The sequence below is a fragment of the Sceloporus occidentalis genome, unplaced genomic scaffold (assembly GCF_023333645.1).
Source record: "Sceloporus occidentalis isolate IW3139 unplaced genomic scaffold, rSceOcc1.0.p SCAF_10, whole genome shotgun sequence".
In the NCBI taxonomy this organism is placed as follows: Eukaryota; Metazoa; Chordata; class Lepidosauria; order Squamata; family Phrynosomatidae; genus Sceloporus; species Sceloporus occidentalis.
In genome coordinates, this window is record NW_028316990.1 from 21,238,471 (window position 1) to 21,259,657 (window position 21,187).

Genomic DNA, 21,187 nt, shown 5'->3' on the forward strand with positions numbered 1-21,187 from the left:
CATATGCAAATAAATATAATAATAATTATATATTATATTATATTATATTATATTACATTATATTATATTATATTATGTTATGTTATTTCTCTCCACAGAAACAGGCTACAAAGTTCTGTGAAAAATAAATACATATGCAAATATGTATGATAATTATTATATATTGTATTGTATTGTATTGTATTGTATTGTATTGTCTCTCCACAGAAACCGGCTACAAAGCTCTAAAACGCCTAACATAAACACAGGGGGAAAGCGCCTTTGGACTCCAACTCCCAGCAGCCCTTGCCGGCTCCGTCAATGGCGAGGGATGCCGGGAGCCGCAGTCCAAAGGCCTCTTCCGGCCTCCTAACGCGTCATACTACTGCTACCGCTGGTCCGAGGCCCTGACTAGGCCTCTCCCTTTCCCCAAGTTCTCGCGAGACTTGGGCGCCTTGTTCCCGGCATCCATTTCGTGGCGGAGGAGGAGAAGAAAGTCTGTGGCGAAGCGGCGGCGGCCGCCATGTTGGGAGCGTCGGGGCTGTTTTAGGGGGAAGGCGGCGGCGGAGGGGAGGAGAGGAGGCCTCGCTCCGTCCGTGTTCTGCGGGGCGGCCTCGGCAGGGCCTCCCTCGAGCCCCTGTTCGCCATGAGCGGAGGGACGCCGTACATCGGGAGCAAGATCAGCCTCATCTCCAAGGCCGAGATCCGCTACGAGGGCATCCTCTACACCATCGACACCGAGAACTCCACCGTCGCCTTGGCCAAAGGTGAGCCCGCGGAGCCCGGGGCCATAGAACAGCCCTGCCAGGCAGCGGAGGGGAAGGGGAAGGGGCAGGGGCAGGGAGGGTTTCAGTCGGGGAGGCCGGCAGGGAGAATCAAAGCCACACATCAGCCCTGCTGATCAGGGAGGCTGAGGAAGGCAGGAGTGGGGGCACCCGACAGCCCTGCAGGGCAGGCTAATAGGTTGGGGCCAGGAGGGTTTTAATAGGGGCACCCGACAGCCCTGCAGGGGAGGCCCTCAGGCAGAAAGGACGAGCGGGAGAAGGATGCGAGAGGGACACCCAACAGCCCTGCAAGGGAGGCCGGCAGGGAGAATCAAAGCCACACATCAGCCTTGCCAGGGAGGCTGACAAAGGCAATAGTGGGGGCACCCGACAGAGCCACACAGCCAGCCCTGCAAGGGAGGCCCTCAGGCAGAATAGACGAGCGGGAGAGGGACACCCAACAGCCCTGCAGGGGAGGCCGGCCGGGAGAACCAGAAGAGGGACACATCAGCCCTGCCAGGGAGGCTAATAGGTTGGGCTGAGGAGGGTTTTAATAGGGGCACCCGACAGCCCTGCAGGGGAGGCCCTCAGGCAGAAAAGACGAGCGGGAGAAGGATGCGAGAGGCACACCCAACAGCCCTGCAGGGGAGGCCGGCAGAGAGAATCAAAGCCACACATCAGCCTTGCCAGGTAGGCTGAGGAGGGCAGTAGTGGGGGCACCCACCAGCCCTGCAGGGGAGGCTAATAGGTTGGGCTGAGGAGGGTTTTAATAGGGGCTCCCGCCAGCCCTGCAGGGGAGGCCGGCAGAGAGAATCAAACCAGAGGGAGGGCTGTATATTTACAGTCTTGTGTGCCCTTGTTCTTGGTTGTGACTGATGCAAGCAAACAGCATCATTCTTATTGCCCAGGGCTGGGGGGGGGGGGGATCGGTGGAGCCTGGGTCCTTGGCGTCTGAGGGGTTTAGGAAGAGTTCTCCACAGAGTCCCTGGAAAGAGGCGCTTTGGCTGCAGAGGGAGGGCTCCCAGGGTCCCAAGGGAAGGAAGGAAGGAAGGAAGGAAAGAAAGAAGGAGTGGGGACAGTGAAAGGTGGCCCCACTCTTGTTGGGCCGTGTGTGTCTTAGTCTTAGCAGTGGGCTGTGCTTCTCCTCCTTTGCCCAAATGAGAACCCTCTGCTGCAGTGAAGAGAGGAATCGAAACAGGAACCTGGATGGTAGCTCTTTGGTCAGGTGAAAAAGGAAGGAGTAAAGCAAACGGAAACAAAGCACCCGTTTATGTGACGTAAGGAGACCCTGCGTCTCTTGGCAGGGTTTGCCTTGGTCTTCCATCCACAGCCTCAACCTCCAGAGAGTCTCCTTTGCGCAGATGGGAGTCCATTGACCCTACAGAACTGTCATAAGCATTTGGGCCATGTACGCACCTCCTGCCTTGTGAACTGGGAGGCCAAAGGACAGTCAGTCCAGGCTTCTTCAGGCTGGGAGGTGCCACTTCATCTTCATCATCATCACCCCTTATTTATGTATATCACTTCATCAGTGCATGTGGCATTTTACATAGTGAAACAACACTAACTCTGCTAAAAGTATACAATCTAGTATACACACAATCTAATACATATACCTGGGGAAGGAAGGATTTATACAAGTAAGAAACTAATGCAGTACCATTGTAAACAAATAACCTGTTTAGAAATACAAAAAGCCAGTGCAATATAATATAAAGTGAACACTGCGTCTTGTAACTCCTGAAAGTTGAGCATACTTTGGCCTACATCTTTGAGGACCATCCCGCCTTGAATGCTGGGGCTAATCTAACGTGATGCCGTCCGTTGTGCCACCTGAGCTGCTACTCTGTTGGTTCGAACTTGGTGCTTCTGTATGTGTTGAACCTCCCAGAAGAATGGCTTGGGTCAGCTTACAAGCTTCTCAATCATTTTTTGTTCTACCAAAACAGTAACTGCAGCTTTACACTGGATACGGTTTATGTTTACTAGCAAGCAGCCTTGGTTTTACTTATCTTCTCCCTCCTGGCTATATCTCTTGTGTTGATTTTCTCTCTCAAGTCCCTCTTGCATGCCATCCACTTGACGTGCTGCTTAAGAACAACGCAAGCCATGGATGCTTCCTGTTTTCCCTTTCTTACTAACCGTGTTTCTGTATAGTTGCTTGCATAGAGCCTCATACATTGAAAACAATCACTCTTGTCCCCCTTTCCCCCCTACTCCCAGTTACTCTTGTAAGGAAGAGATACTCCTTTTTAAAGTGGAGATGAGGGTCACATGCATTCCTTGAAGGGTGAGGGCACTAGTGCAGGGATTGAGAGCATCCCAGGTTCTGTCCTAGCCATCTCTAAAATGGTCTCAGAGATGCTTGAAGCTATGGACGATAAGAGTCTGGATGGATGGTCACACACATTAATCTTTGAAATACATTTTTGTAAAAGTAGGAACCATATTTGCTAAGTTAAGGGCTGTTGTCTCAGTGTAATGGAAATAGTTTAAAAACTACGCCCCAAACTGCAACCATTGTTCATCTCTCTGTTCAGCAACCAAGTCTTCGGTCCTCTGCGCTGATAACCGTTGCAGAAAATATACCTAGGAGTAGGCTGCGTGAAAATGCTTTGCTTATTAAAAACCTCCTTGCAGGCTTTCTGCTCCGTGTGTCACTGTGTTTGGGCACATCGACAGAAAATCTTAGGTCAGAGTCTTTAGTCTGCATACAAGTTTATTGTGCTCCTCTCTGCCTCTTTCAATGCATGCAGTCCTTTTTTGTTTTGTTTGCATCATTCCAATCCTGTTTCTGCATAGAGTTATGTTGCAATTACACCTGCAAGGCCTTGCATGGTTACACAAGAGTAACTCCTAATGTAAGCATGAAGGCTTAATAGCCTTATAATAACATTTTCCTTCACAGAGTGCTTCTTTATTAATCTTTTCTTGTTTTAATTCTTTCTTGCTTGCTGTGCATTTTCTGTTGTCGCTTTATATCTGGTAAATGGCTCACTAGTGCGCTGTTTTCCTCTGCTAGCATTACGTTGGAATTAGACCCTGTGAAGGAAGAGTGATCCAACCATTCAGTTCTATCATTTTAACCTCGTTCATCCTGCATATTTGTTAGTCAAGTGAGCAACCTGTTCATATATTACTGGCTGATTTCAAGTGTGTGTATGTGTGTCCTGTGGAAATGCATTAGATTCCCATTATAATCTTAAAATTACAGTTTGTCAACGTTTCCTAAGTTATCAGTGTGTAGGGGAAAGGAATTTGCTGTGTTGCCTTGCAGTCGGTTAGACCAGAATTTTGCTCATTCACATGGCTGCCTTATCTGTGCTTGACTGTAGTGCAGAAATGCCCAGCAACACATGATAAAATGTGTGTGTTTCTTCTACAGTTCGTTCATTCGGTACGGAAGATAGACCGACGGATCGGCCAATCCCGCCTCGTGATGAAGTATTTGAATACATTATTTTCCGTGGCAGCGATATCAAGGATTTAACTGTTTGTGAGCCACCCAAACCACAGTGCTCTCTGCCTCAGGATCCAGCTATTGTTCAGGTACTGTCCTGTGTCAGAAGTAGCTGGGCTGAAATAGTTCATGTGGTGAAGATGTTTGTATGTATACTTGAAAATATATGGTTTGGGTGTTCTTGTTCTTTGAGACTTCAGATGCAGATGGGATTTCTTTAGTTTGTCTTGAAACGTTGGTTTATCATTACTCTGTCATAACAGATGGTCTGTTAACTAGCTTTATCATGTTTGCACCCCATGCTCTATTAAGCCAATCCATGTAGTTAAAGGGCTGTGTGTTTCTCTTCTCAGCCAGTGCCACTTCAGTAGCTATCAGGGGTTTCACCATTTTGTCTTTTGTATTATTAATGTATTGTTTGGAGACTGAAAGTCATATAATTGATGGCTGGAGCAGGATTAAATATGGAGTTTTCTTGAGTCCACAGATACCCCAATGCATGCTCAGTTTCTATATGGTGATATATCATAATATTAATGTACTACTTATTAAAGAAGAAGCCAACATTAGAAGCCAACAGGTGACTTGAAGACACATACATGCATGCACAAGAATAAACTAGACAAAACAAGTAAAATCCAGAATTCAGATAACCAAGCAAAAGTAGTATTTATAACACAAGCCTTTCATTGAAAAGACAAAGAAAAGAATCATGTCTTTAAGTACCCTTAAAAACAACATCAGATGGAGGCCGTTGTGTTCCTGTCAGGAGGTGCTAGAGGAAAGGGTGCCCACAAAGAAGCCATTGTCTCTCCTGATGTCCCCGACCTGCCGCTCTTAGTGGCGAGCTACTCCTAGGGCCTCCAACACGGATGCAGATCAGTAAGAGTGCGTGGGTGGTTCTTCAACCCATCCCACGCCACTTGAGTCCCTTTATCCAGATCAGCACATTACCCCTCCCACAGTGCTTCAGTCTTATTTGAGTTAAGCTTCTGAAATTCTGCAGGATGAAGTCCTCAGTCTTCAGCAAAAGCCGATTGAGGGCAGCCTTAATAGTGGGTTTGAAAGGAGTATGTGAGCTGTAGAGGGCCCTGTCTTTGTCTGCAAGCTCTCTGTGACCCCTGCCTGACTCTTCCTACTGTATTTCTCTGGTCGTAAATCTGACCAAGGCATGCATTCTGCTCACCAGTTCTGTGTCGCTGTGTTTCATGAAGATGCACTTAAGCCCCAGGAACCACCTCTGCTCTAGCTACAGATATAGTTGGTTACTACAGATCGGTGGAGCTTTGGGCTGCTCCAGTTATCATGGCACATAAAACCCCAGCACCAAAGAGCAAGCACACGCCATGCTTGGCAGACAGCCCAGTAACTGAAACCCTGCCATACCAAATGGCCATGCATGCATCCAGGACCATCCCACAAGAAGAAACAGCACTTTTCAGGAGTGGAATGAATTTCCATGCACAGACCTATAAGAAAGAACTAGTACACTGGTTGCAGCATCTTGGCTTTGGCCTGTCCTATGAGAGGGTTGCACTACGTCTCTCAGCACAAATAGGGAAAAGTGTGCTGCAAAAGTTTCCATTTTGCTCAAGTAGTTTCTGTAGTGACCTCTTATGGTAGTGTGTTCACAAGTGCTGGAATAGACAACATAGACCACAGCCTGAGTGTGACCACAGCTGAGCACCCAGTCAGTGGAACTAGTCTGTTGCTCCTGCAGGGTCCTTGTTTTTGTTAATGAAGAAACTTGTTGTGGCATAACTATTGCCAAAAAGTGACATATGCTCCAAAAGACGTTGGCAGCCTACCACTCAGCTCTGCCAGTGCAATAATTGTTTTCAGAGCCTTGGTTTGGATTGCTAACTTGTAATGATTTTGCCCTTTGTGTGTTCCTGTTTTCCTGCCTCGATTGAGTCTTTCACGAATGTGGTTTTCTTTAGTCCTCTCTAGGGTCGTCTTCTACTTCTTCATTCCAGTCGGTGGGCTCCTATGGTCCCTTTGGCAGAATGCCAGCCTACAGCCAGTTCAGTCCAAGTCCATTAGTGAGCCAGCAGTTCGGGGCTGTTGGTGTTGGTATGTTTTCATTTAAACATATTATTTTTTTTTTTACTCTTGACAAGCAATTGACTGTTAAGAAATAACTGAATGTGCATATTGCTCACATGCTGTAGGATGAAATCTGTTATTCTAAAAACTGAGGTTTTGTGTAACTGAGGTGATCTTATGAAAGAAAGAGGGTCCATGTGAAGGTCAGGCCTCTGCTGTTATGTTCAGCACACCTGGATGCAAGCTCCTGGCCAAGGTCTCATCTTCTCTAGTTTAGTGCCTCCATTCTGTTTGTCCTGTTTGTATGGCTTATCTAGAAGTATCCTTGAGCTATATGATCCAGGCAGAGGAGTAACAGGTCGAGAATGAGGCAATGTGAGAGACGTCTGTGTGGAAGCAGTACTAAAAGCATGCCACACAGTTCCCTGAATTTTCAAAATGGAGCTTACTTGATTTTGGGTAAAAGTCAAGGTTTACAGGTAGTAAACTAGCCTGCAGAATGTATGGTGGAGGGGTGAAGAAACTTGGTATGTTCCCTCACGCTACTAACTCTGATGCTAAAGTCACTTAAAGGGCAGTCCAGGTGGAGATATATGTGACAAGCCCAGCCTTAGATAGACTCTCCTATCTTCTCTCTCAGCTGATGGATCCCAGCTGCCATTGAGGCTGTGCTTTCTCCCCTTTCCCCTCCCTGATTCCATTCTGTCATGGAGGAAGGGCCTCTATGGACCACTTCTCAGGCTTCCCTCACCAACCTGCCATATCCATTGCTTACATGTAGCTGTTTCCAAAGGCGGCAGGGCTTGACTTACTTTGTCTTCATGCAGGAAGCTCACTGACGTCTTTTGGGGCGGAACCGTCATCCAATGCTAATTTGTCCCAGAGCAATGCAGTTGGTTCTACTTTCACAACTGATGCAAGATCCCTAAAAAACCAGCTCTCACAAGGTAAAAGGCAGGTGTTGACAGAGTCCTGATCATTATGAGTATGTCAGAAGATTGCCTGGCATATCATTTGCATTTTATCAGTGTGTGGCTTGTGTCCCAGTGGCCATATGGTTTGAAGCATTGGCGTCAGAAGCTGCCAGTCGGGGGCAGATGCCATGACTCTCCACAACTGGCTGGGCCCATGCCACAGGCAGAATGCAGCTTCCAGCTTGGTTCCTCAGGACCCAAAACTCATACACATCCCTTCATCCTTTTTAATAATTTGCAATTATTTGCCTTGCAAACAGAGAAACGTGAAAACCAAGCTTGGGCCTAGGAAGCCATCGCTTTTTGTCTTTGTTTCAGGGCGTTCAAGTCCTCCGTTAGACCACTTGAGAAAGAGCCCAACCCTGGAACAAGCCGTGCAGACTGCCTCAAGCCACTTATCTGCCACAGCGCCCATTGGCAGAAGGAGTCCTGTTTCCGCAAGACCCCTGGGAGCTGCCAGCCAAAAAACATTAGAGAATCAAGAGCACAGAAGAGGTAGAATTTGACCTTCAGATATTGATCATTTGATTCCTTTTCTGTAAGCTTTCTTTTCACCAAAGTCCAGGGAATTTTTGTTTCAGGTTGATATGTAGTTTTGTGTGGGTTTTTTCCCCTGTGCCTTTATACTGTTTCAACAATGAAATCATGTTTTAGATGTGTTTATTTCAACATTTGTTAGAGACAACCTACCCTGCAGGAAAGTGGCAAGGGTGATGAGTATTGTGAAACTCTGGAAGATAGATATATTAATATTTCTGGATATCTCCAAGAGAGCAGTTTACCTTTTGAATCGGTTTCAGGGGGCCTTTTTATTGTTCTATACGTGTTTCTCTAAACTGGAAGTGGGCCTCTATTCTTTTCCATGGGTTTTTGCTTTTGTTTGGAGAAATATTTGACAATCGGTACAGTTTTTGGAGGTTCCCCAGAGCAGAGAACTTGCCTCCAGACACACTGCACTTGTCTGTTCTTTTTGTGTACACACTCATACAGAATAAAAAGTAACCGTTGTTTTCTCGCCCTTATATCCTAGCTGAAGCACACAAGATGTCAAGGTGTGAAGCGGAGCATCTCAGAAATGAGAACAAACGTCAAATGGGTAAATGGAATATTTCTCCCAGTGTGCCTGTGTGTGTGTAGGGCTTCACTGTATGTTTTTGACTTCAGAAAGGGCTAGTGGAACATTGCCTAAGTTCTCTCCCTCTTTTCACCTTGCGTCTTCAGCAGAGCCCAATCAGAAATCGAGATCAGGTCGGATGTGTTCTTTTCATGTAGTCACTGCCAAATACGTTTGATTTTCTGCAGTAGCTGGCCTGGAAATGGGGTAGCCTCATGTAAAAATACTCAGCAGCTGGCTATGCTTCCTCCTGGAGAAGTGTGCTGGTACATTACTTCTGTTTAACTTGGGACAAGTCTGAGAGAGGTTATCATAGGATATGACATTCTCATTATAAGGGTCAGTCCTTCTTTATCCTCAGATTCTGGCTGTGTTGTCAGCATCCTGAAGTATCCCTGCTTGGCAAGGAGAATGCAGTCCATTTGTCTTGGACCAGAGCAAGCTTGTTACCTGTAGGAAAATAAACAATATGAAGAGACAGATGTATTGTTGTAGGTACTTTCAAACCCTGTTTTGCTCCCATTTTCCAGGGGTGCCACCTCCGGTGCGAAGGGGCCGTGGCGGTCACCGGGGAGGCAGAGGAAGGTTTGGCATTAGACGGGATGTCCCCATGAAATTTGAGAAGGACTTTGACTTCGAAAGTGCAAATGCACAGTTCAATAAAGAGGAAATAGATCGTGAATTTCATAATAAGCTAAAACTGAAAGGTAAGCCAACTGCTCCATTCTAACAATGGCATATAAAAGCCTTCTTGCAGAGTACAGGTGGGTTAGCCTTCTGTAGAGGCTTGCAAACTGGGTTCCTAGGCAGATGTTTGCTGTTTCTGAGTGCCTTCAAGTTCTTTCCAACTTACAGTGACCCTAAGGCGAACCTGTCATGGGGTTTTCTTGGCAAAGTTTGTTCAGAGGAGGTTTGGCTTTGCCTTCCCCCGAAGCTAAGAGAGTGTGACTTGTACAAGTTCACTCAGTGGTTTTCATGGTCAATCAGGGAATCTAATTGAAACTAAATGCTGGTGCAAAAATTGATTGTTTCATCCACTTTGATCAAAGTGTCTAGTAGAGCTGCGATAAACCAACATTTGGTGTTCATGAAATATATAAAATAACATACTGTATGAGAACATTTTCCATAGTGTTGCTCTCGGCCTCCTTAGGCTTGCCATCTTCAGATTTGAGTGTCCACAGATGGCAAGCCTTGTTGTTTTCAGTGGCAGCGTGCGGCTTCACACATTAGACTGCCATTGGGGACAATGGGACTTGGAAGTCCCCTAGTTTTCCTTGTCCTTTGAAAGTGCTCTGGCCTGGAATATTCAGTGAAATTGCCTGTCTCTTTCTCCTCCATCACCCCCTTCCCACTCTCTAGAAGATAAACCAGAGAAGCCTATTAATGGGGAAGACAAAGGTGACTCAGGCGTTGACACCCAAAATAGTGAAGGCAATGCAGATGACGATGAACCTCTTGGACCCAACTGCTACTATGACAAAACCAAGTCCTTCTTCGATAACATTTCCTGTGATGACAATAGGTACCATATTTGCTTTTGCAACTCATTATGGAAGTGGGAAATCAAAGGGAATGCCGGACTTAACACAAAGTTCCTTTTTCAACAGTAGAGTGGAGAGTGGTCTAACTCACCTTAGGAACTGGCTTAGTATGGTTTGGGGAACATTGGCGACATTGTGTCTTTACTCTCTGAATTACTGTATTTGTTTATTGAGCTTGTTCTTCCTTGATTGGCAAAGGCCCATGGGAAAAGCTAGTTTTTCATGGCAGAGTGGCTAGTTCCACCTTTTCTTGGTTCTTCCAATGATCTGTTATGTGGGGATAATATGTAAGGGGGCATTCAGAAATATGCTCCTTCACTTGTAGGGAGCATTGCCTCAGGCCATGTGATGAAAGAGGAGGAGGAAAGAGTGAAAGTCTCAAAATTTGGCTCTGTGCTCTTAAGCCTTAAGGGTTGCAGCCACAGGATGGAGAGTGCAGGCTTGGTGAGTTATTGGTAGGTGTGCAAGAATCACATGACTCCTCACAGTGCCTGCTGGGAGAAAGAGAAAATGGTGGGTCCCCCTTTCCCTAGAAATACAAGGCTGACAACAACTCAAAAATCTGCTTTTTACCCAGCTTTCTGTGAGAGAACACAGCGGCGTTGCTAAAATAGAAATCTTTCTGCATAAAGTAGCTTCTGTGCAATTTCGTTGTGTGCCTTCAAATGTCAAGCATCTGAAGCAAGTGTTCTTGTCACTTACGTGTTTCAGAGACCGAAGACCAACCTGGGCAGAGGAACGGAGACTAAACGCAGAGACATTTGGGATTCCGTTGCGTTCGAACCGTGGCCGAGGGGGCTTCCGAGGCAGAGGGGGAGGCGGAGGAGGAATGGGCAACTTCCGGGGAGGAAGGGGACGCGGAGGCACAAGAGGAAGTTATGGCGCCCCTCGCGGATTCCGCGGAGGATTCAGAGGCGGACGTGGTGGCAGGGAGTTTGCGGATTTTGAATATAGGGTAACGTACGCTGACAAACTTCGTTGCTTATAGCCAAAGGCCGTTGCCTGTGAATTTCAGTGTCAGTTAATGTAGATCGGTGGCTCCCAAATGTTGGTCTTCCAGATGTCCTGTTTAAATATTTGAAAGGATGTCATATTGAGGAGGGAGCAAGCTTGTTTTCTGCTGCTCCAGAGAACAGGACCCGGAACAATGGATGCAAGCTACAGGAAAAGAGATTCCACCTGAACATTAGGAGGAACTTCCTGACAGTAAGGGCTGTTCGGCAGTGGAATGCACTTCCTCGGAAGGTGATAGAGTCTCCTTCCTTGGAGGTCTTTAAACAGAGGCTGGATGGCCATCTGTCAGGGATGCTTTGATTTGGATTTCCTGCATGGCAGGGGGTTGGACTGGATGGCCCTAGTGGTCTCTTCCAACTCTACGATTCTATGATTCTATGTTTTGGACCTCCGCTCCCAGAATCCCATACTGGCTAGGGCTTCTAGGAACTGAAGTCCAAAACACCTGGAGGACCAGAGTCTGAGAACCACTGGTGTAGCTTGTTTTATTTGGGTTTATTATTATTATTATTAATTATTCAAATATTGGTAACCTGCTCTATATCTGAGGATTTCAGAGAGAGACACAATAAAATCAATTTAGGAGGGTTTAAAGCAATCACAATTATTTTAAAGGCATATTAAACTTAAAATGAGGCAATTTAAAGCCAGTTTAAACCATCTGAAATAACATTGCACATACACAACTTAGACAGAATCTGTTAAAAATGCATCCTCCACTTTGGCCCCTGAAGTCTCCCCTCGATTCCCCAGTTCCCCCCATTTGCTTCAGATCAGGGTTCCTCTGATTAATTTGACTTTGGCCAAGATCCAGCGTAAGTAACGCTAGCCTTGTGTCCCGTTTTCCTTTCTGTTTTCCAGAAAGACAACAAAGTTGCAGCATAGTCTATGAAGAAGTTGGAAGCCAGGCGGTCTTACGGAGATCTTCATGGTCCAGTGAATGTGTTGGTCTTTGCAAAAGGGTTGCATTCGTTTGCTGTAACACTTGTCACCAGCACTGGGGTTTGGTTTGGTTTCTTTTTTTAATTTCAAAGGGGGGCATGGAGCAGGAACCTTTTGGAATAAAAAAATAAAATAAAAATGGTCATTGTCAGAAGCGACGAGCATTAAATATATTTGAGATAGAAGACTTTTAAGTACTTTTCTTACATATAGTTAAAATATAAAGCAGTACCTTCAGTGGAGTTTTAAGTCTTTTCTTTTTCATCACAAAGGGTTTTTTCTTAACCAAAATTGTATTTGACCGTTGCTGCAGGCTGCAAAAGACCATTGTATGCAGGAAGGCCGTCAGTACTGTGAGCGTCTTGATCCAGCAAAGGTTGCTTTTTTGGAAACCCTGTAATCTCCCTTTGAGATAGTTGTACTTTTTGTCATAGGTAGAAAACCTGGTTTGTCAGGCAAAAAATAAAACCCACAAAAACAAAACCCACAGTGAATGCTGTTTCTTAGGCAAAGGAAAAAACCTTTTTATAGTTGTAAAATTCTGTGAGTGCCCCCATTGCCAAAGAAACACTAGGGACTTTGTATAGCTGTATAAAAAGCAACTAATTTTTTAAGAATAAACATTTTTAAGTCTACAAACCTGCTGTGTTGAAATGCTAAACACACACGACACAACACACACACAGAAACACACGTTAGTCGTTTGGGTTGTATTTCCCCCCACTTTGTAGCTTTCCAGCTTTAAACTTGTTTGATTTTTTTTATATTTTGACTACAGACAAAAACATTTGAAATGTTCTTCCATGATACAAAACTGGATAAAATAATTCTCTTGCAAGGAATTCATTTTGTAGTTTTGGGCGGATTGTAGGAATGAGCGGGTTTTTCGATAAAGGCGGACCTTGGCACCTCATGGCACAATTCACAGTTCGTATTAGCGTTGGGAATAAAGGTATTTTTAAAAGACCCAGGCGCACAAGTTCTGACGTTCCCTTTGTTGTGCCTGGAATTAAAACGAAACGTTTCCTCTGTGTGTCAATTCTTAAAAATGTTGACATTGTTTTAATATTGTTGGCCTACTGCTCTATTATAAAAGTGATTTCTTAGTGTTTGCGATTACTTGAGCTTTTGATGGACTGTAGCTTGGAGACATTGACCGCCGATTTCTTCGACAAGTATCCCCAAAAGTGGTTCGGTATGAATTAGATTTTTGCCAGTTCTGAATTGCTAGTTATGAATTTGTTTGAGATTAAGTTGTAATGATTGAGAGAAAGAGAGAGAGAGAGAGAGAGAGTAATCTGGTGACGTGTATTTTGTATCCTCAGTACGGAAAGCCACAGGAATAAAGGGATCCAAAGATTTACAAACCTTTTTATCTAATTTGCTGACCTTGCTTTGTTTCTCCTTCGTGTTCAGTAGGAATAACATGTGGATGAACTGCACTCTTAGAAAACGGGGATATTCAAGTGACAGAATCATACTTTTATATCTCTTTTTGTATAGCACTGTAAGGAAGTGTTTTGTAATTGGTTTCTTTATCAGGTCAAGTATTTGGCAGCCATAGAAAACTAGATACTATTGTTTAGTAATATTTTTGCATGTTTAACAACAGAATGCCTTTCTGGGAATCCACAGATCATGACACTGAACCATTTTGTTTTAGTTTTGTTTCTGTTTCGTCTTATTTTTTAGAGGAAAGGGCAAGTGCTGTTCTGTTGCAATAACTATGTATTACTGTCTGAGGTGTCCCAAGTTTATTTAAACCACATCAGTTGTAAATACCAAATGAGACGCGCCGTGAAGGTATGACTAGGTTTCCTCTTACCTGCCGGTCCCTTTGGGTTTACTAGTCGGGATGCGTTTGGCCCCAGAAAACAGCCGCGTGACGTACCTTCAGTGTACCTTGCTACAGAAAAGGGGGGCTTTCGTTTTAAGCCAGAATAAAACAGTTCAATTTAAAAGCAACAACAACAGTCTTTGTGAAAGTTTTTTTTCCTTGTTTCACAGACTGCCCTGAATTTGGTTTCTCGGGGTTTGGGTTCAAGTTCACCTTCTCTCTAGGAGGATGTTGGCTATTAGCCTTAGAACTCATCTCATCCGAGTGGAGCATGGCGTCGCAAATGGCACCCATTCATCTCTGGAAAGAATCAGTATGGTTTGCCTACAGACTAGATAGACATTAATTTTAAAAAATCAAACATAGGTATATTTAAGTTTCGTATAATTTCTCTTTACAATTAGCTGTCTTTAAAATGAAATCCAAAGTCGTCCTTGACATGGTTTAAATCATTCCCAAACTTTGGTCCTCCGGATGCTTTGGACTTCAGCTTCCAGAATTCCTGACTTTGGGCCAAGTTAGCTGGGGCTTCTGGGAGCTGAAGTCCAAAACAGACGGAGGACCAAAGTTTGGAAATCACTGATGTACTTAAATTCTTTTATAAACCCAAGAAGAGCTGCTTGTCTTTGTGAACTGTGTGAGTTCAGGTATATAACTTCATACAGTAGGGATGGATGGGAACGGTAAGTTATTACATCTAGAGATGTAGACCCTGGGTCAGTGTTTCCCGAACTTTGGTCTTCCAAGTGTTTTGGACTTCATCTCCCAGAATTCCTGAGCGTTGGCCAAACTGGCTAGGGCTTCTGCAAGATGAGGTCCAAAACACCTGGAGGACCAAAGTTTGGGAAACCCTGGTCTAAGTGATGGGCTCCCAAATCTCACCAGCATCATCCACTGCAAGTTAATATTTGGAGTGGATGATATTGTACTCTTAGGTTGGATGATTTTGTACTTCTGTGTTTTATGCCTGACTACTAGAAACCTGGTACTTCGTTCTGGAATAGCTTTCAACCCCAAAACTGATGTTCATCTTCCATCTCATGGAGGAAACCTTGTGTGTCTATCTGGACCTTCCATGCTTTCTGGTGGATTCAGAGGGTTTTCTTTTGCAAGCAATCCTCACTGGTTTTGCCAGTTCCTTCCTCTGAAACATTGCCTGCAGCACCTGGGATTTGTTGGTGGTCTCCCATCCAAGTACCAACCAGGTCTGATCCTGTTTAGCTTCCAAGATCCTATCAGGTTTGGCGCTTTTAGGGTATTTAAGCCCACTGGCAAGAATTCATTGAAGAGGTCCAAATCTTAGAAATCGCTCATTGAATCTCATTACAGTAGTTCAAGTTGCAGGATGTTCCAGTTGCGTTCTGCATTTTTGTGGGTGGTAAACATTACCAGCTGTTAATAATGGTAGTAATAATAAAGTTTACTCCTTTTCCACCTCTCCTCAAGGATTTCAAATACAAAACACACCAGTGAAAAAGTGCTGTCTGTTGTTGTTGTGTGCCTTCAAGTTGTTTCTGACTTACAACAACCCAAAAGTGGCTCTTCTGGGCGAGATTGGTCCGGATGGCGTTTAGCACCATTGCCTTCCTCTGGGGCTGAGAGAGTGTGCCCCAGTGGTTCCCATGGCGGAGTGGAGATTCGAACCCTGGCCTTCAAAGTCCTGGTCCAGTGCTCAAACCACTACACTGTGTTTAGATTACTTAGATGGATGGTGGCTAGATAGTCGAAAGATAGAAAGATGGTAGAAAAATGATAGAATGTAAATAGAAAGATGGTAAGTAGATGGTAGAAATAGGAAGATGGTAGATAATACATTTTGATTTATATCCCACCTCTTCCCATAGGATTGTAGATGACAGAAAGATGGTAGATAGATGAAAGATAATAGATGGCAAATAGAAATGGTAGAGAGAAAAGGATGGTAGAAAGAACAGTAGCTGTCTCCTTGGGATATGACTATTGTACTTCATGCAAAGGGAATGAATGGGTGGTTGGGATGCAAGGATTTCAATAGGAATGAATGAGGGAGGAAGGCTGGCCAGGGGGAAAGAGGAGATGGCAGCCTTCCTTCTCGCCCTTGTGCTTTATTGCCTTGTCTATTGCTTTGTGTTGTGTTCCTCAGGGTTTACCCTGGAGCTGTGTGTGTGTGTGTTGTTGTGTCTCCTCTTTGTGCAGCTACAGCCTTTTGCATCCTTTTATGGATGATCCCCAGGCCTTTGCAAACTCCGATGCTTCGCAATGCAAGAGTATTTGTTTCTTTGCATCGTCGTTTCTTTCCTTTTTTGGGGAGGGAAGGCGGGGCTCCTTCCTTCTGACGTCATCCCCACGTGCCTGGGCCGGAAGTGAGGAGACTGTTCCTGGCCCTGCGCTTCTCTGCACGCGAGCTGACACGTGTCTGCGCTTTCACACATGCACTTTGCTTGCTATGGCTGCCTTGCCTTTGCCTCCGGTGCTTCTGGGCCTTTGCGACGCCCTTCTCCTTCCAGGGTTGGAGCAAAGGCTGCCCAGCAAGTTGGGAGGGATCCCGGTAAGAAGAGCAGGAGGAAGAGGAGGATGGGAGTTGCAGTGCTTTGAATTTCCCCCTCTCTTGCCCTGCCTCCTTCCAAAAAGGCATTTCCCTCCCCAATTCCCCTTATTTAAGCGGGGCCATCATCCCCCGAGAGAGAGACACACACACACCCAAGAAGGCAGAGGGTTGGACTACAACTCCCAGCATCCCCAACCAGCAAGGCCAGGAGATGTTTTGCAAAGAGGGACTAAAGTTTTGTCACTGCAATTTCTATTTAATTTCAATTTGGATGTTATTCTTCCGCTGAAATGTGCATTCCTTTAACTCTGCAGATAGTTTAGCTGTTTTAATGCTTGTATCTTTTTAGTTGCATAGGCACCTGGGATTCCCAAATATCCCAAAATGGTTCTCCTGAATGGCTGAGAGAGTGGCACCTTTGCTTTTTCAGGGTTCAGTGCACACGCACACTTTGGTTTCGTGCACAAATTGCATAAAACTATGCGTCTCAAGGTTTCTCTGAAGCATAAATGAGTTTTGTGTTGAGAGTTGGGTCCCATCTCCAAAATCTCTCATTATGGATATGCAAATGTGCCAAAATCCAAACAACTCTGAACTCCAAAACATCTTTGCTTTCTTGGTTCAATGCTCAAAATGAAGGACGTTTTGGAATTCCTCCAGGACAGAAGGTGGAAATGTAGGACAGGTCCTGGGAGAGGAGGACATCTGTCGCTGACCGGCTTTCTGGACCGTTGCTGAAGGCTGCAACCGCACTGCAGGAACAATCCAGTTTGGCCCCACTATTAACTGCTATGGCTCAGTGCTGTGGAATTACCACAGCAAAGTGCAGTTCCCAGGACTTTAGAGCATTGAGCCACGGCAGTTAAAGTGGTGCAGAACTGGATTATTTCTGCAGTGCGGATGCAGCCACAAAGGGCTTCTTTCTTCTCTTCTCCATCCCAGGATTGCATCCCTTCGGTAACTCTGGTTCATCCTCAGTGCAGGATTTGCGGTGCTGGTTTGGCGCATCTTTTGCAGATCTCTTGCCCCCTCGAAGGCTCGCCCTTCCAGCGCATCATTCACGTCTTTGCTTGCGCCAGGAAAAGCTGCTGGGGGAAGTCGGAAAGGTAAATGTCTCATTTATTATTATTGTTGTGTGTTGTGTGCCTTCAAGTCATTTTTGACTTGTGGCAAACCTATCATGGAGCTTTCTTGGCAAGATTGGTTTGGTGGAGGTTTGCCATTGCCTTCCCCTGAGGCTGAGAGAGTGTGACCTGGCCACTCATGGCCAAGCTAGGATTCCTTTGTTTAAGTGATATGAAACATTGAACGTTTCTTGTCTCAACCTTGTTTGTGTTGCTTTCTTGCTGGCTGTCTCTGCGACGCGTCTGAAGCTGGACGGTGCTGCGATCCCAGTATTTGCAAGAAGAAGGAATTCGGGGCTCCGAAGTGAAGCCGGTATGGCAACCTTTTCCCCCCTAAAGCACAAGGTTTTGGGTCCGCACCGGGTGTTGTGTTTGGGAAGGACGTCTTGGGTATGGGTTGATAGCAGATGTACAGGTTTAGATGTTTTGTTTTAACCTGTAGTATACATTGAGAAATATATAGCAGCCCCTTGGTATCCACTGGGATTTGGTCATATTCAATGGAAAATTATTATTATTATCATTATTACAATGGGTCCTTGGTATCTACTGGGGTTTGCTTCTAGAACCCTCAGTGGATGCGACAATCCCTGGATACTCAAATCCCATTATATAATAATAATAATAATCACAACTACTAATACTACAGTAGGACCTTGTATCCGCTGGGGTTCAATAAGTCTATCCTCTTCTGGGGATTGTAGTTCCATGAGGCATTTAGCCTTCTCTGTCGGAGAGCTCTGGTGCCGCAGCAAAGCACAACTCCCAGGATTCCATACCCTTGAGCTGTGGAAGTTGAAGCAGCGTCAAACTGGATTATTTCTGCTGTGTGGATACAGCCGATGAAGGTTGGGTTTCTGAACTTCTATATCCTTGTATTTGCAGAAGCCAGAATGGACAGTTGCCTCCAGCGACTGGTGCGAAGGAGCAGACGACTGGGGAGAAGATGGCGAGGAAATGGCGGGGTTTTTGGGACACGATCTCAGCCAAAGGCCTGGCAGAGCGTCAGAGTCGGTGCCTGGAGAAATAGACTGTGCCATGCAATTGCAAGACCTCAGCCTAAAAGAAAACCAAAGTCTCTGCCATCCTGCAAATCTTCATAATCTTCCTTGCAAAGACCCAGTCGTGCCCAGCTGTATTCCTATTTTCCAGCCCTATTATATCAGCGTAGTGGACGAAGAGGATTACCTCGGCTACTACGAGGATACTAGCCACGCCGAGCGACTCTTGCACGAGTATCAGCAGAGGGAAGGCCTTGATTTGGGGCGGCTGATGTCAGAATGGTAAGACTTGAGTCAGAGTTATTAGGATTTATTACTTATTGTGTTTATATCCTGCTCTTTAGTTGGCGTGGAAAGCCCTGGTAGCCAGCCATCATGGGTTTTGCTAACGGGTCTATAGTTCGTTGGGAGCCGGGATGGTTTCATGGACTAGGACTGCAGGAGAGCCGGGTTCAAATCCCTGCTCAGATGTGGAAATCCATTGGGCAAGAAGTCACACTCTCTCAGCCTCAGAGGAATGTAATGGCAAACGTCCTCTGGACAAATCTTGCCAAAAAAACCCCACATTACAAAACAAGTCAAAGGCACACAACAACAACGTCGGATGGCACACGCATACAGGTCTTGCTTAGTAACAATCTGCGGCTGATTGTTGACGATCGCCTAGTTGCCTCTGCTCTGGTTATTGTCAATAATTGTTAATTATTTAATTATTGTTGTTTTAATAATTGATCATTTAATTGTAGGGAGGGGTAGGGTTATATTGTTATGATATATTAATATTGTATTTTATTGGGATTTTTTAAGCCACTTTGATCGTTCGGAGGAGCGGGATATAAATAAATATCATTATTATTGTTATAATTAGAGTAATTTTTCAATTATAATTTTGTGCATGCTGTAACGCGGGCACATTTTCCTTATCGGCTTCTTAGTCACCCGTCCGGCGGTTGTGATGAGCGATACGAGAAAACGGAAAAGAGAGACCAGGCCTTCCATCGCTTCATGAAAAGGATTTCAGTCTGCCAGGAACAGCTCTTAAGGTAAAGGGGCCTTTGCATTTCATCTCACTCTTTTGGAGAACCGGGAATTGGGGTCGGGGAATTAAATCAGAAAGCTTTCCGGGACTGAAGGCTGAGGTATAAGTACTCTATTAATAATAATAATAATAATAATAATAATAATAATACACACACAGTTTTAATGTCTATATATATCTAGAGAGAGAGAGAGAATTTAATAATAGTTTTATCTTTTAAAATGTGTTTTATTCTTTTCATAATTACCTGTTTTAATATTTTATTCCTTTTTTAATGTGCTTTTTTCTGTTTTTAATTGTACTGTTCTTTTTTAATGTCGTGAAGCCACTCTGAGTCCCAATTCTGGGGAAAAATAAATATACAAATAAATATAATATATAGTTTTATCTTTTAAAAATGTGTTTATTCTTTTAATGACTATCTGTTTTAATATTGTGATAATTTAATTCCTTTTTAATGCCGTGAAGCCGCTCTGAGTGAGAGGAAGCAGAGGTGCCTGAAGGGAGATAGGCCTCATGCTTTTGTGATAAGAGGCCCGTTTAATTGATGCAGTTAAGTCCTGACGAAAGCAACATTTTGGGATTCTTTTATTAGGTATTCTTGGGGCGGAGAGCCCCTATTTATCACCTGCCCTTCAACAGACGTCCAGACCTCCGTCCCGCCTTGCGATCGTTGCAGAAGCCGGAGAGTATTTGAGTTTCAGCTCATGCCAGCCTTGGTCAGCCTCCTCAAGACCAAAGAAGGAGGTAGGAAAGCCCTCCATTTGGCCCTTTGCATTCATATTTAACATTTCTAAGCAGTGGATAAGGGATCCGTGGATGCAGAGCACCGACTCTATTAGGCTTTCAACATATCTGAAACCATTTTACATGAGGGTTTCTTCGTAGGATTGCTTATTTGATTACATTTATTTAAAAAAGTGGGATACAAATAAAAATAATAATAATGATGATGATGATAATAATAATAATAATAATAATAATAATACAAATCCCAGAATTCCATAGCATTGAGCCAGGGCAGTTAAAGCGGTGACAAAAACTGCTTTAATTCATCAGTGTAGATGCAGCATTAGCCTCAAAGGGTGCTTCAAGATCCCTTTGCATCATTCCTTTAAACTCAAGGCATGGCTCTGCTGCTGGCATAGTCCTTTTGGTTTAAATGCACTTTAAAGTGGATTTAAAGGGTTATGATGGGATTTATTATTATTATTATTATTCCAATGGCAAAAATGCCCCTTTTCGTCTCCTTTTTCGCCAGACGCGTCGGTGGAGTTTGGAACAGCGTTAGTTTATACGTGTGAAAAGAGCTGCTGGCCTCCAAAGCATCCGTCGCCATTTGAGGAATTCATTTATGTACAAGAAGACCCAGATCAGCACCTATTTAATAGAACCCTCCAACAATAAAACTTTGTGTAGGTGTATATATATATATATGTGTGTGTGTTATTTAAACCAAAACTACAAAGCACTTACATAGCAAGGAATAACTTGGTTTGCAGGTCAGGTCACGCTCTCTCAGCCTCAAAGGAAAGCAAGCGCAAAACCCCTTTGAAGACTGCTAAGTCTTTCTTATTATTGATATCCCACTTTTTGTAATGCAACAATCAAAGCGGCTGACAGCATTAAATACATTCTAAACACAATAGATTTGGAATATAAGGGAATGTCTGCACTGCAGAAATAATCCAGTGTGACACCACTTTTTATTCCTATTATTAAGCTTTATTTATATAGTGCTGTAAATTTTCACAGCACTGTCCATACAAACAAGATAGATAGATAGATAGATAGATAGATAGATAGATAGATAGATAGATAG

General features: G+C 44.4%; 2 protein-coding genes across 4 annotated transcripts; both read left to right on the forward strand.

Moving 5' to 3' along the window:
- Positions 1-435: 435 nt before the first annotated feature.
- On the forward strand, positions 436-13,808 carry LOC149306097 (protein LSM14 homolog A-like). Of its 2 annotated transcripts, XM_089540579.1 has the most exons (10): positions 437-746; positions 4,129-4,292; positions 6,144-6,276; positions 7,077-7,196; positions 7,542-7,718; positions 8,254-8,319; positions 8,868-9,044; positions 9,700-9,862; positions 10,593-10,836; positions 11,757-13,808. In XM_089540579.1, the coding sequence occupies exons 1-10, from the start codon at positions 626-628 to the stop codon at positions 11,778-11,780; spliced, it is 1,389 nt and encodes a 462-aa protein (XP_089396705.1). In that variant the 5' UTR covers positions 437-625; the 3' UTR covers positions 11,781-13,808. The 2 variants fall into 2 exon arrangements, with proteins under 2 accessions (XP_089396706.1, XP_089396705.1); XM_089540580.1 differs by lacking the exon at positions 10,593-10,836 and having other exon boundaries at positions 436-746.
- Positions 13,809-14,069: 261 nt separating this feature from the next.
- Positions 14,070-20,797, forward strand: LOC149306098 (uS5 assembly chaperone PDCD2L-like). 2 transcript variants are annotated; one of them, XM_089540577.1, is made up of 7 exons: positions 14,070-16,201; positions 17,144-17,307; positions 17,575-17,638; positions 18,211-18,608; positions 19,262-19,369; positions 19,961-20,112; positions 20,627-20,797. In XM_089540577.1, the coding sequence occupies exons 1-7, from the start codon at positions 15,695-15,697 to the stop codon at positions 20,770-20,772; spliced, it is 1,539 nt and encodes a 512-aa protein (XP_089396703.1). In that variant the 5' UTR covers positions 14,070-15,694; the 3' UTR covers positions 20,773-20,797. The 2 variants fall into 2 exon arrangements, with proteins under 2 accessions (XP_089396703.1, XP_089396704.1); XM_089540578.1 differs by lacking the exon at positions 14,070-16,201 and having other exon boundaries at positions 16,511-17,307.
- The last annotated feature ends 390 nt before the right edge of the window (positions 20,798-21,187 follow it).